The sequence below is a fragment of the Panthera tigris genome, chromosome B1 (genome assembly GCF_018350195.1).
Source record: "Panthera tigris isolate Pti1 chromosome B1, P.tigris_Pti1_mat1.1, whole genome shotgun sequence".
Lineage (NCBI taxonomy): Eukaryota > Metazoa > Chordata > Mammalia > Carnivora > Felidae > Panthera > Panthera tigris.
The window spans coordinates 91,817,731-91,831,262 of record NC_056663.1 but is presented as its reverse complement, the minus strand read 5'-3'; the positions used below and the strand labels follow the sequence as shown (position 1 = coordinate 91,831,262).

Here is a 13,532-nt window from a genome sequence, read left to right as displayed (position 1 = left end):
TTAAATGATTCACCAGGGGCGCCTGGGTGGCTCAGCCGGTTGAGCGTCCGACTTCAGCTCAGGTCACGATCTCACAGTCCGTGAGTTCGAGCCCCGCGTCGGGCTCTGGGCTGATGGCTCAGAGCCTGGAGCCTGCTTCCGATTCTGTGTCTCCCTCTCTCTCTGCCCCTCCCCCGTTCATGCTCTGTCTCTCTCTGTCTCAAAAATAAATAAATGTTAAAAAAAAAAAATTAAATGATTCACCAATTGGACAGCATCCCATCTGGCAAATACAGGGGGCCCCTGAGGAATTTTACAAAATGGAAGGTTTTTATAGAAGAAAGGTGGGACAAGAAAGTTATTAGCAAAACGAAAGGAAGGGAAGGAAGGAAAGGATTGTTCCAGGCAAGGCTGCTTTCCCATAGGGGGGGTAAGAAAGGGATTTATCATGCAAATTACCTCATCTTCCTTTGGGGAGGAGAGAGGGCCCTTGTGTCCCTAATCGCTAATCAAAAAGAAAAGTTTCTTCTGACTGACGATTAACACTGGATTTCTGGGAGGGAGAGGTTGAAACTGCAAATAGATTAGGTATGAGGCTCCTGTATAGGAATGTGGTCCAAGTGATGCCATTTTGAAAGATGAAAACGGCAGGCAATGGTTTTCTTTTTAATATTTCTGAAAAGAATATGCTCAACATGCTTGTTTTCTCTCAGAAATGATCCATTTTGCTCATTCTTGGTGTAAAATTCTATACCACAAAACTACGCTTGCCAATTACCTATCTCTGCGAACACCCATGAATTTAACTTTTAATAAACATTTATTAATTGTAAACTACATTGTAAGCATTACATAAGTCTAAAGACTAAACTAAACACTTGGATTTAATACATATTTCTCGCATGAATGTTCTGAAGGCTTGTTTGAGTCATTCATTTTATAAATTTTTCTTTCTAAAAAACTAATCAACTTTACATATGGGAACCACTTTCTCCAGATGAACTCTCGTTTTCTAAATGTATTCTATAATCTCTTAGCTCTGTCAACCTAAAATAAAGAGCATACTGTTTGATGAAAGGAAAAAAGGAAATTTAACATGAGGATGGTGTGAATATTACGAAATAAATGTAAGACCTCAAGATTATGCTGCACTAAGCTAGTACTATTAGACAAAAGACAATATATATTATATTAACAGAAGGCTTTCAAGCTTTTTATAATTCATAATAATTATAACATTTAATCAGTTTTGCCTTATATGGATCTTAAAATTTTCAACCTTTTTGTCATTTTTTTTTGTGAAAAGGAAAGCATTTACAATATGGACAATGTACGATTATATCTTAAAATATAAAAACAAATATAATACTGTTCAAGTGGGAAGATAAAAGAGAAATCAAGCAGTGACCCACTTTTAATAGTAACCTCTACTATGCTTATTTCTGGACTTTACTGTTAAACAGAAAAAAAAATAGATTTTTAAAGAGAATCCTCAAAAATGTCTCAGGAATAAGATAGAGGAAAGGTAAATGAATTGATTATTCAGCTGGACAGATCTCTAATGGAGACTTCCTTTTAAACGATCTTTCAGTTTATGATATGCTTTTACTCAGGACACAGAGGGCAGGTGTTTCTGACTTCTAGAAGGGGTAATGGGCTTTAACTTGTCTCTGCTAGATTCACTTTACTTATAAAGAAGTGTCCTGACCTTGAGGCTCATTAAACTTTTGAATGCACTCTGGAGTAGGTTACTGATCTCAGTATCTGGAAGTTTTTCACTGCAGTGGAGTCTCAATCATTTGCGATATTTGAAGGCTGTTCTTTCTTTCAGTCACAGAAGTAGGTTAGATCACTTCACACGTTTATATATTTCTTTAGCTTCTGTGGTTCATACTGTCATAAAGTATAAAGGATAACTTGCTTCCTGTTATGCAAATATAGAAATGTGAATATTCTAGTTATTTAATTTTCATTTTAATATATTATACTAAATTATTTTTGGCAGGCAAATTATAATATTATTCATGGTATAAATAGATTATCAGCACTTTTATTTTTACAATTATTTCTGCAGCATACATGCTTATAGTTATTCTTCTTACGTCATTAATCAGAATTTGTAAATGTCCCAAAGTTTAATATACTTTACAGATGATCAAAGGCAATAACAGGATGACACAATATAAATAAAAATATGCATCGGGGCGCCTGGGTGGCTCAGCCGGTTGAGCATCCGACTTCGGCCCAGGTCATAATCTCACGGTTTGTGAGTTCGAGCCCCGCGTCAGGCTCTGTGCTGACAGCTCAGAGCCTGGAGCCTGCTTCGGATTCTGTGTCTCCCTCTCTCTCTCTGCCCCTCCCCAGGTCATGCTTGTACTCTGTTTCTGTCAAAAATAAATAAACTTAAAAAAAATTACAAAGAAAAATATGCATCATGTCATTAAAAACATATATGTTAAATATATACATACCTATAATGTTAAATATATGCATACATACATGTATGCAAAATTATAAAAAAGGAGATATTTGAATATCTCTTTTCCATTAAGAGTAATTTTTTCATCCATAGTTCAGAAAATAATATAAAGGTCTTAAATGTAAGATTTTTATGACTCACTTTGAAGAATAAATGAAGTGAATGAATAAATTGATATAAAAAGAATACCAACAATGCCTTTACTTTAGATTTGACTGAAAAGAAAATCTTTCATCTATATCAAGTGACCAACTCCTTATGTATGCTGATGAATAACTAGGGGAAAAATGCATTTGTGAAGTGAACAGAAAAAGCAAAAAAAAAAAAAATTCAAGTACGCTTTCATAATTCCAAAACATATGTAGAATATATCATAAAGCATAGAGATTCAGCGTATTTGACCCATTCTCTCTAGCCTGAAATGTTTCAGCAAATGCATACCCATAATAGTTAACACTGTGGGATAACTGTCCTTGGCACTGACTCTAAAATGTAGTAACATTGCTTTTATATATGTATATATATTTGTGTGCTGCATGTCCAACATTAACCCAGACAGCCCCCAAGGACAATGAATATTCAGTATTCAAAATCAGCTCTTAAGAGGCTTGAAACAAAATGTATGTGACTATAACTTTAGTAATAATATTTCATTTTTTCTAGTTTATCTGGCACTACTTCACATTTGGGAAATTTGATGCTGAAATAGAGGAAATCTTTCCTTCCCATCCTACTTGGTTCTGACCTTCAACCTCAGCCTTTACACTTGTCCTATTCAGATTTGCATTCCTGACTTAACAGATAGGTGGGAGGTGGTAATTTAATAAAAGGCGGTTATATTATTCATACAACTACTTGAAATAGGTGCACTTTAAATAAAAGCGGCACACAAGTAACCCTAAGCAGTAACTAAAGTATGCATTTTAAATTTATGTTGAAATTTAAGGTATCAAGTATAATGTGTGCTAAACTTCTGTGTTCTTAAAATTCTGGACTATTTCAGTAAAAACAATTTGTTTTTGTCTTTTGACTACATGAAATAAACATGTAGTATCCATGCTAAAGGGTTTCTTCATAAGTATTTTTTAACCTAATGAGAAACATTTTACTGATTTAAATATGTGTTAGGTTGACTAATTTCTGCATTATACTGCGATGTGCTTTTCGGTATATTAATTTTTACACATAATAAATTACTCTATAGGTTGTGGATAGGTCACGCGAGTTTGTTTTGTCCTCAAACTACTAGAAAGTTGTTTCTTATAAATCAGTATTTTAAGAAAAAAAAAGTTTCATCCTGTAAGTAGTATCCCCTCCTTATTTTGAGAAAAGTAGTATTATTTGCAGAATGTTCATGTGTCCTGAGTTATCCATGAAAGCACAAGATCATGTCCTGTGCTTCCTTTTACTCACACAATTATTTGGATTAGACAGTAAATTATTTGACCCCTGCAATTATTTGTTCAAATTCATTTTATAAACCTGAATTTCCATGGTGCTTAATTATTGTAATTTACTGAGGAATTTTAAATTCTGATTGGTATAAACAAAATATATTTAAACTATATATATTCACGCTTATCATGAAACAGGGAATTCGAATTCAAGAACATAGGAAAATAAGATTTGATTGCTTAAAAAGAGGAAAATTTCTATTTTCTTTAATAGAATATTCTCTATAGCATTATGACCAGGTAAGTTATAATAACTACCATATAATCCTGGGTTGTAGCTAACTTGTTTTATAATTCATGATATTATATTACAAATATATATATTTTGATTGCTCAATATGAGTTACCACCAGGGACATGTAAATATTCATTTTCACTTTATTTCTGTCAATTATGGTGCCTGACTTTTCCAATTTTAATTGATGTGTCTGCTAAATGGTGACCTAGGGAAGAAACGTTTGGTGATTTGTTCAGAAACTGAATTTGTAAGGAAAAATAAATGTGAGAATTGGAGAAATAAATTAAGAAAAATATATTAACTAGATAATCTACTTGAAATAAATGGAAATACCACAGAAGAAAAATTATTCTGATCAATATGTTCTTATGTTTGTGTTAAAAAAAACAAACAAAAGAAACAAAAAAGCCAACTATTTACCAGATTGAAACAATCCAGTTATGCCATTTAGTGTAATTCTTAATTTTTAATGATATTTTAATTTATATATGTATATATATTATTACAATCGATTTTACACAAAAGAATTGCTTTTTATCACAATTGAACACTATTTTCCGCACATTTTCATTATATATCTATTACGTGCCAGATGCTGACCTAGCCAATGCAGTTTCTGCTCTCATTGTGCTCATTGCCTAATATAAAGATTATAGAAAGGTAGGAAGAAATATCCGTTATCATTATAAATAAATAAAATACTTAAAATCATAAAATCTAAATGATTGGATTTGGAAATTCTACCTCATAATTCAGTACATTTTATAAGACTGGACCAAATTCAATATCTTTTTTCCTGTCACCCTTTTATAAGAAAACGGATTCCTTTTAGGGAATAAATTTATTATTATTATTTTTGTACACATTAAAAGGTTTGGTTTTTACATAATATAAATGATGAAGTAAAGTAAAACCAGAAAATGTGAAGCATTTTTTAACTTTTTAATTACATCAACATTTTCTAGTACAGGTTTCTGTATGATATGTTGATTTAATATATATAATTTGGAATTTTTTCAATTAAACATATAACCAGTTATTTGTAGATATTCTAATGACTCATTCTAGAATGCTTACAGGCCACACTTTTTTTTTTCTATACTCTGATCGTGCATAAGTAATGAAGTGGGGATTGTTCTGTATGTAACTTCAAAAGTTTAATCTCCACATAATTGGTGTTTGATATATAAAACATACCTTTCCCACACAAAACTCATTTTCTAAAATACCAAAATTGACATTTTTAGAAACCCACGCAACGGATTGACTTGACAATTAGAAACCAAGGCTAACAATGAAAGACGTTGACACGACGTGGGTCTGGTATAGGGAGACGACTTATTTCCAGTTGTATTTGTTTCTTTTCCAGTAACATGCAATTCTAAACTCCCAAACGCAGGCTCCTTTTCTTAGAGTATTTTTCTTTCTTTTTCACAGCACGGAAAAGGATATGCTAGTCAATTCTACAGGATTTACCTGAAGCAGCATGATTTGCACAAAGTCGACCAACAAAAGCATCAACTTTTCAACTTCATTATCTTGGCCATCAGTTAGTTGTGTGTAACCGAGTACTAGATTGCCGGCGGAGTCATCGTGGCCAATTATAGGACCTAATTGCTCTCAGCAGGCCTGAGAAATGAGTTGAAATGTGCAGAACTGTAGAAACTTTAGAGGCAACTGCTTTTGCCTCTCCGATCAGTGTGTGCCTGTTTACAGCACTATATATCTTTCTCTCTCCAAATGTCACTGAGCCCTTTACATGTTTATATTCACCACGAGAAGCCAGTCATAAAGATAAAGGAAATTTGTGCATTATAAATGCAATATCACTGTTTTAAACTTGACTGTTTTATATTCTTTTTGTGTGATCGAGTGTTCCCCAAACTATTCCAACTTTACAAGACAGATTGTGATTATGTTCTTTTCACCTGTGGGTTATAAAAAATGTTGTATTCTGAAGACCCACAAAATATCAAAGACATTCTGTAGTTTATACACCGTGTTGCAAAGTGTTTACTGTACTATTTCAAAGCTTCTAAATAAATATAAAATATATATATTATATTATATAATTTTCCTAAAATGTGGTACAACTCAGTTGGTTTTTAAATGGATTCATACAGTCCACATCATATAGTAAAGTGAAGGTAATTCAGGGTCCCAAAGATAAACTTACTAAGAAAAGAATAATCATTAATAGTTTCCTCCCAATTTTCATCTTATACAACCCTGTTTTTCCTTGTTTAAAAGAAAATGAAGCTCTAAGCTACACAATTTTGTCAAGAACTTGTACTGAATTTTCAATGCCAAAGATATAGCTGTCGATGTTATCAGAAGAGCACTGAATATGTAATATCAGAATATCTAACAATCTACATTCTTTCGATTCTATTTCTATGGCTTTGAATTTAGAATCATTTAAAGCTTTTATAAAGAATCTATAAATCCACCTGTATTTGTTGTTAGAAAAAAAAACAAAAACAAACACTGGGTGTCTGTACATTTTGTGGTGTAAAATACGTAATTGAGATTACTATTTTAAGAAGTCCTCAACCGTATAACTCACACAGAATTTTATTTTACATAGTTTTACGTAGTTTTGTGACTCTTACTAACACATGAATATAAAATCTATTTATAACTCTATATGAACATATAGAGATATATAAGTATCTGAACTGGTAAAGAGTAACTATAAGATATAAGTGATCTCTAAATTTAAAATAAGTTAAATAAATTTGGAGATAGAAATATGGTACATTATTGTTTCAGTATTATCTTACATGTGAAGATTTTATAGCTTAAATATAGTCAGTGTTTTATTAATGAGAAAATTCTTTCAGTCAGCCTTGAAAAGTTAAGCTTGCCTTTTATTTTCATGTCCACGAAGTTAATTATTAAATTCATTTAGATGTATTTTCCTTTCTTTTACATAGTTTTCTTTTTACCAGCTATTGTTTATTGCTTAACTAAGAGAGAAATTAAGAGAGAAAAATCAGAGGATGTGAGATAATCTTAGCAAAAAACAGAATTCTCAAAGCTCCCTCCTAAGAAAGCCTTCAACGTTTCTAAATGTTTGCCTAATCCAAATTACAGATCAATTTTGACACATTTACCTTAACTGCTAACTGATCTTCTGGATTCAGTGAAAGTTTGAGCTGTGCTATGTTATTAAAGAGCAGACTAAAGCTTAACACATAACAAATGTTTCCCACCTAGTTTTATGGTCATGTAAATGGGAATATTTTCCTTCGATTTAACAATAAAATGCATACATATTTTCAGAGGACCTTGATATGTAGATTTGAGTGATATCTTGGCATCACTCATTTGACTTATCAAATGACAGAGATTAATACGTCGTAATCCCAATCATTTTATCTACTGAAGTATGTGTAATATTCCAGTCTTTTGGGGACCCTTTAAAAATACGTAAAACCAATCCATCGCCTATGACACAAAAGCACATACGTTCACAAAACTGCGGCAGTAACATTTTCTCAAACTTTTGGCGCTACTTCATTAAGATTTTGAATGATAGACTATTTTAATAAGGATATGTTTCTATATAATTTAGCTGGAAAAATGTCTGTTTGTTGTAATTGCTTTTTAAACAAGAAAATGATTTTCTTGTTGAATCACTGCTTTAATTAAAACCTTTCATTCATCATTTTCCAATTATGGCGGAAAACACACATCCATCTGCCTTATCACATGCATTAAAAATAAGGTTATATTCATTTCATGTCTTATGTTTATATTCATTCATTCAATGTTAAGAAGGTTTCTTTAATTATTTAGACTTTTATGTCATCGTATATCATCTCCCTTGAACAAACTTCTTATGCCATATATTTACGCATTCGTTTTTTATATATCATAGTAACAGTTATTCTAATTTACATTCTAATTATTAAATTATATCATTAATCAACAAAAGCAAACAACAAAAACAAGAAAACTTTACCCAATTTGTGGGAAAGATAGAATTTGCTAAAATGCTAAACAGTTATTAATCATGTATTGTATCCAGAATAAATCAGAAGTTACCAGAGAGTAATGATATAATTTTAGGTATTTGGCTAGGATGTTTTCTACCAATGAGAGGGGGACTATAAAATAGAAAAATGCAACCAATCAATAATAAAGGTTTACAAAAAAACATGTATTAGATTACCATGAAAAGGAATTTTAGAATAGTTTTTCTATTTAATCTAGTCATCTTAATATCCAGTCTTACATAATTCCATACATATCAAAAAATACTATCTAAATTATCAGATGACATTTCATCAATAAATTACTTCAGAAACGAATGATCATGACATTTACTCCTTGATAAACACGGTTCGTTCTAAAGTAGTAAAAATGTCAAAATATTTTCCTGTGGAAACAGTGTCTTAATGTTTCAAAGGTATGTCAAACGACAATTTTTAGAAGTATTTTCTCCACGTGTAAAATTCTAATTCTTACCTTGTAAACATAATTTTGTGAAATCATTTTAAATCGATATTTAAGTATCACATCATAATTACTTTACAGATATAATGGTATCACTCTAAGTGTATCATCTTTCTTGGGAACTATTGAGAAATATGTATATTTTGTTTTTTGAAGATATTAAATGCAATGCCTTTATCAAACATTGCAAATTAAGTACTATAGTAGAGGATTTAAATATTTTAATTACTCCCGTTTCCTTTTAATTTCCTCCTGTTTCATTTCTTAATAGTGTTATAATTTGCCGCCGGATCTCCTGTACTGTAGAAACCTTATTTCTTCAATAAGAGGAAGAAAAAACATCCTCACAATTCTCAACATAAACTTTAATAACTGTCTATTAATTATGCCGTTTTAACTTTACAAAAATAGTTTACTGGAGTAAAATTAATATTTAATACAACTACTGACTCAGAATGTTGCAAATGTTAGGCAGCATAAAGAAAATTACTTACGGTGCTGACTGATCATAGCACTGTTATTTGTCATTACATGTGGTTTTCTTTCTCCCCCTCATATTTCTATGTGTGCTTTTAATACCCGAGGAACTCAAAAACATTTAAAATCTTGGTATACTTGATAATTTTTCTGAAAATCTTATATTTTTCATATTGCAATTTCTTGGGTTCTTTATCTTTTTCAAAACTCTAATTTTGTAGTGGTAAAGGCTTTGCACTTAACATCCTTTTTATGTTCCTTTTTAACAAGGAAAAACAGAAAATGACAAAATTCCATATTTTTTATGCCATGGAGTAGTAAAATTATTTTATATATATTGTTAGCACTTCAAGGAATATCCCTCTGCTAGGTCGAACAAAATCCTTATACAGTAATTTGTGAAGCTACTGTTCAATAGAATATTTTTGTTTCTTCTAAAACTTGGCATAGGTTTTAGATTATAGCATTCTATGAGAATGCTGGGAGATGGGTGCCGCCAGAGTATTGAAGGCAATAATATGACTAAAATTCTAATACCTTTAGTGTGCATGCATGTATTTCTAACCACTGTTATTTTTTAAGTATTTGTAAAATTAGAAAAATGACTTTTATTTCTTGAAAACTTGTCACATGCTTAGTTTGAAGTTTTACACTTCAGACGTTTTTGAGTTGCGTGCAATTTTTGCATTAATGATGCAAATATTAAAATCTCGCATGAGACTCAAAAACTTCTGAATGATAGAACTCAGACTTCCAATACTTCCGTACATCATAGAGCTGAAAGTAAGCAGGGAATTTCAGCTCTAAACACATTTTCAAGACAGTTATCTGTGAGTGAAAACAGGGTATTATAACAAAAGATGAGTTTAAATCTTAACTATAGTGTTTGTTACTGTGAATGCTATAATAATACATAAGTAAAATGAGTGTAAATGTAATATATTATTTTATACTGCTGTATACACATGAAATAAATAAAACTAGGATACATATTATGCCATTTTTCCATGCATGGATCTTCCACTGACGCCCGTGGGAGCTTTGAATAAAAATCAGTGGCAAAATATGGCCCTAAGTTTAAAAACAACTAATGCTGATTTAGTAAATTCAGTCTTAATATAACAGGTCTAAGGGGACATCTGTTCAAAACTGAGTCTCATTCGAAGAAACATATGCTAGGTTTAAAGGATTTTGCGATATTTACACTTTTGAAAGTAGGCATTTAATTCTATATGATTCTCATGAGACCCACAATGAATATTTTAAATGTATATATTTTTCCACCTATTGTTATATTTTCTTCTTAAGTTTTTTGATTTGTAGTAATACCAAGGGCCCACAAGGAATAATGTAGATGTTTGACACAGGAGTGCCTTCGAGCAATAAAAGGAAAATATTTTATCTAAAATTTTAGACACAAATTATTTCATATTTAAAATCAATGGACACATAAGAAAAAAATAAAATTCATATGGGTATCATATTCCAAGAAGAAAACGTAAATTAAGGTATAGTGTTTTTTAATAATGATAACAATAATCTGGACAAATCTTACAGAAATTTATATTCCGAAATAACTAAAAGGTAAAAGAAAAGTGTGCTTTGTAACCTAATGTGTGGTTTACGTAACCAATTTTCTTGAGTTCAAACTACACATACCTAGACAGAAACTCATTTTATGAAGCAACAAGGGATAGGGATAGGACTAGGTATTTCTCTTGCTCTTTATGTCTAATAAAGCCAGCCCTATGGTGGAAAAAAAACTAATAAAAATATACAGGAATGATTCTCAAGAGAATGTTAACAGTGATAGTTACAAGTTGCTTTGTTCCCCTAGACCTGTCCCTCCTGTCCCTTACTTTTACCCTTTCTGGGAATCATATCATGGACTCTTCTATGTAACCAAGATTATGAATTTTCAGATGTAAAAATTAAATTTTGTTAAATTACACACTTCTATTAAGGTCCAACAATGAGGAGAGGTAGGAATGCATAGTAATATCTGCCTTCATGAAAATTCTAGTTTGCTTTGAGAACCAAAGAAACTATAGGAAAATGTTAAATAATTCAACAGTCAAATAATTAAGTAATCAAATTTGTGGTCAAAACCCAATAGTGGGTCACAAGAGTAATTCAGTGTATTAAGACGATAACATAAAAATAAAACTAGAAGTAAATAGAATAGGAAAAAAAGTAGAGTAGAAGAGTATGAAAACACGTCACTCATGGTAAAAACAAATAGTTCTTTGTGAAACATTTTTTTTCCGATACATGTGTAAAATAGGTCACAATGTGAAATATATTTCTCGCTGTGAATCATTACCCAAATGTTTGAAAAGCACCGCATCGTATGATCACTATTTCAAATTTAAATTTCTTTAATGCTATAGAAAGTCAGGGGAGATCTTTTCAAAAAGTTATCTCACATCTGAATTTTGATCTTTACTTTTGTAAAATATGAAGTACACTTAGCTGTGAAATTCTTATGAGAATTAGGTGAACTGACATGTGTGAAATGCATAGCACAATGCTAACGCACATTAAGTGGTGTATTTAATTATTAATATTGCTTTTCATCACTTTGTCGCTATTCTTGATGCTCAAAAGTATGGAATACAGGCAACAAATGGAAATCATTCCTTTCTCAAAACTCTAGTCTGCTTCTGAGTTGTATTTAAGCAGCGCTGATTGCAAAATTGCAAGATGAAAGTTAACTTGCCTTTGGTATCTACTCATCAGCTCAGTTCACCTTTGCCTCTCTATTTATGGGTGGTATGGAGTCCAGGAAGTAAAACTCACAGCTGCTGAGCTCCAGTCATTTCCCTCACCCCCTTTGCAACTCTCAAATAGCCCTCCATCCCTACTATTGAAAAATATATATATGTATGATTGCACTAGGATATATTTACCTGATATTTCCCCTTGACCCCCAGTGTGCTTTTTGAATAACTTTCTATTTCCATGCAAATAAATGTTTGTTGGAGTTACTGAATAATTGACAGAATCATATTTTTTTGCATATGATATATCATAAAATGAGTCTGGACAGTGTTAAATAACAAAAATTCAATTGAGTAAATTTTAAAGTTCTAACTGGCTTTATCGAACAATTCAGAAATCTGACATCTCATCTAGCAAGTAGAAAAGAGCTCCAAAGGGCTACAGAAAGGGAAAGGTTTCATAAATCCAGAACAAGGGAATCATAAACCAAACAAAGGGCTATTTCAGGCAAGATAGGCAAGATCGCCTCCCTTTGGGGGGCTAACAGGGACTTATTATGTGGATTACTTCACTTGTGCTGAGCAGAGAATTCCAGACTGACTAAGATTGCGTTTCTGGGGAAGGTTGAAACTACAATTAGGTTAGGAATAAAGCCCCTGTTTGGCAATGCGGGCCTAGCAGAAGCAACTCCATTTTGGATGTGTGGTTTCCTTTTTAACAATTCCTTCCTTTAGATCAGACTGTCAGCTTGACTGAGATATGTCATCAAAATTGAAGGCATTAGCACCCCTCTCGGCTACCACTCGCAGCTTTTGTTGTTTCTTTGTGTGGTTTCCATAGGTCACTGTTCCAGGTTCATAGTCCTTAGATTCATCATTCTCTTTGCTTCTTTTTTTGAAATCCCAGTCTTGGGGAGATCATTTTCTTGGTGGTTAGCAGCTGTGAACATACATTTAAAGCTTTTGAGAGAATACAATGCACTAGGGAGATTATTATAATTATAATAGGCAGGATAGTTTTTAATGTGTGGCGTGCACTTTGGAGCCATGGTCCCCCACACCCAAACCCATCAAAATCAAAAAAGTCAAAGAAAGACCCCCCTAAAAGAGTCACCTTTTTAAGCCAAGTGGCTTGCTCAATGATCTTATATAACTGGGTTTCAACTTCCACAGAAGTATTAATCCAGGTACAGCACATTGGTGTTGGCCATAGCACTGATACCTTCTTGCTGAGCTTAAAGATAATCAAGGGCTGGGGCGCCTGGGTGGCTCAGTCGGTTGGGTGTCTGACTTCGGTTCAGGTCATGATCTCACAGTCTGTGAGTTCAAGCCCCGTGTCGGGCTCTGTGCTGATAGCTCAGAACCTGGAACCTGCTTTAAATTCTGTCTGTCTCCCTCCCTCTCTCTCTGCCTCTCCCCTGCTCATGCTCTGTCTCTCTCTTTCTCAAAAATAAATTAAAAAAAAATTTAATTAAAAAAAAAAAGATAATCAAGAGCTATCTTGTCCTTAAGAACTACCTTGGTCAGAAACGTCTAAAAATTTTTCTTGGGTAGCTATTGTTTTAGCATCAGATTCTACAATATCTTCAAGAATTAGAGAGAGGTTTCCCATCATATTCTCATTTACATTTACTCCTGGCCAAGGAAGTATGGCCCTGTCAAAGGAAGCAAATCCTGAGTCACTAGTGCCTCCTGAGAGGTTCTTTCTAATTGGATGGTGTGAA

The 13,532-nt window shown here is 32.4% G+C and overlaps 1 protein-coding gene across 1 annotated transcript in view; it reads left to right on the top strand.

The window, feature by feature from the left end:
* The window catches only part of PCDH10 (protocadherin 10), a 40,714-nt gene extending 34,564 nt beyond the window's left edge, over nt 1–6,150 (top strand). The window contains exon 5 of the mRNA XM_042983901.1: nt 5,588–6,150. Coding sequence (XP_042839835.1) covers nt 5,588–5,607 — 20 coding nt within the window. The 3' untranslated portion in view covers nt 5,608–6,150. The remainder of the gene's footprint in view (nt 1–5,587) is intronic.
* The last annotated feature ends 7,382 nt before the right edge of the window (nt 6,151–13,532 follow it).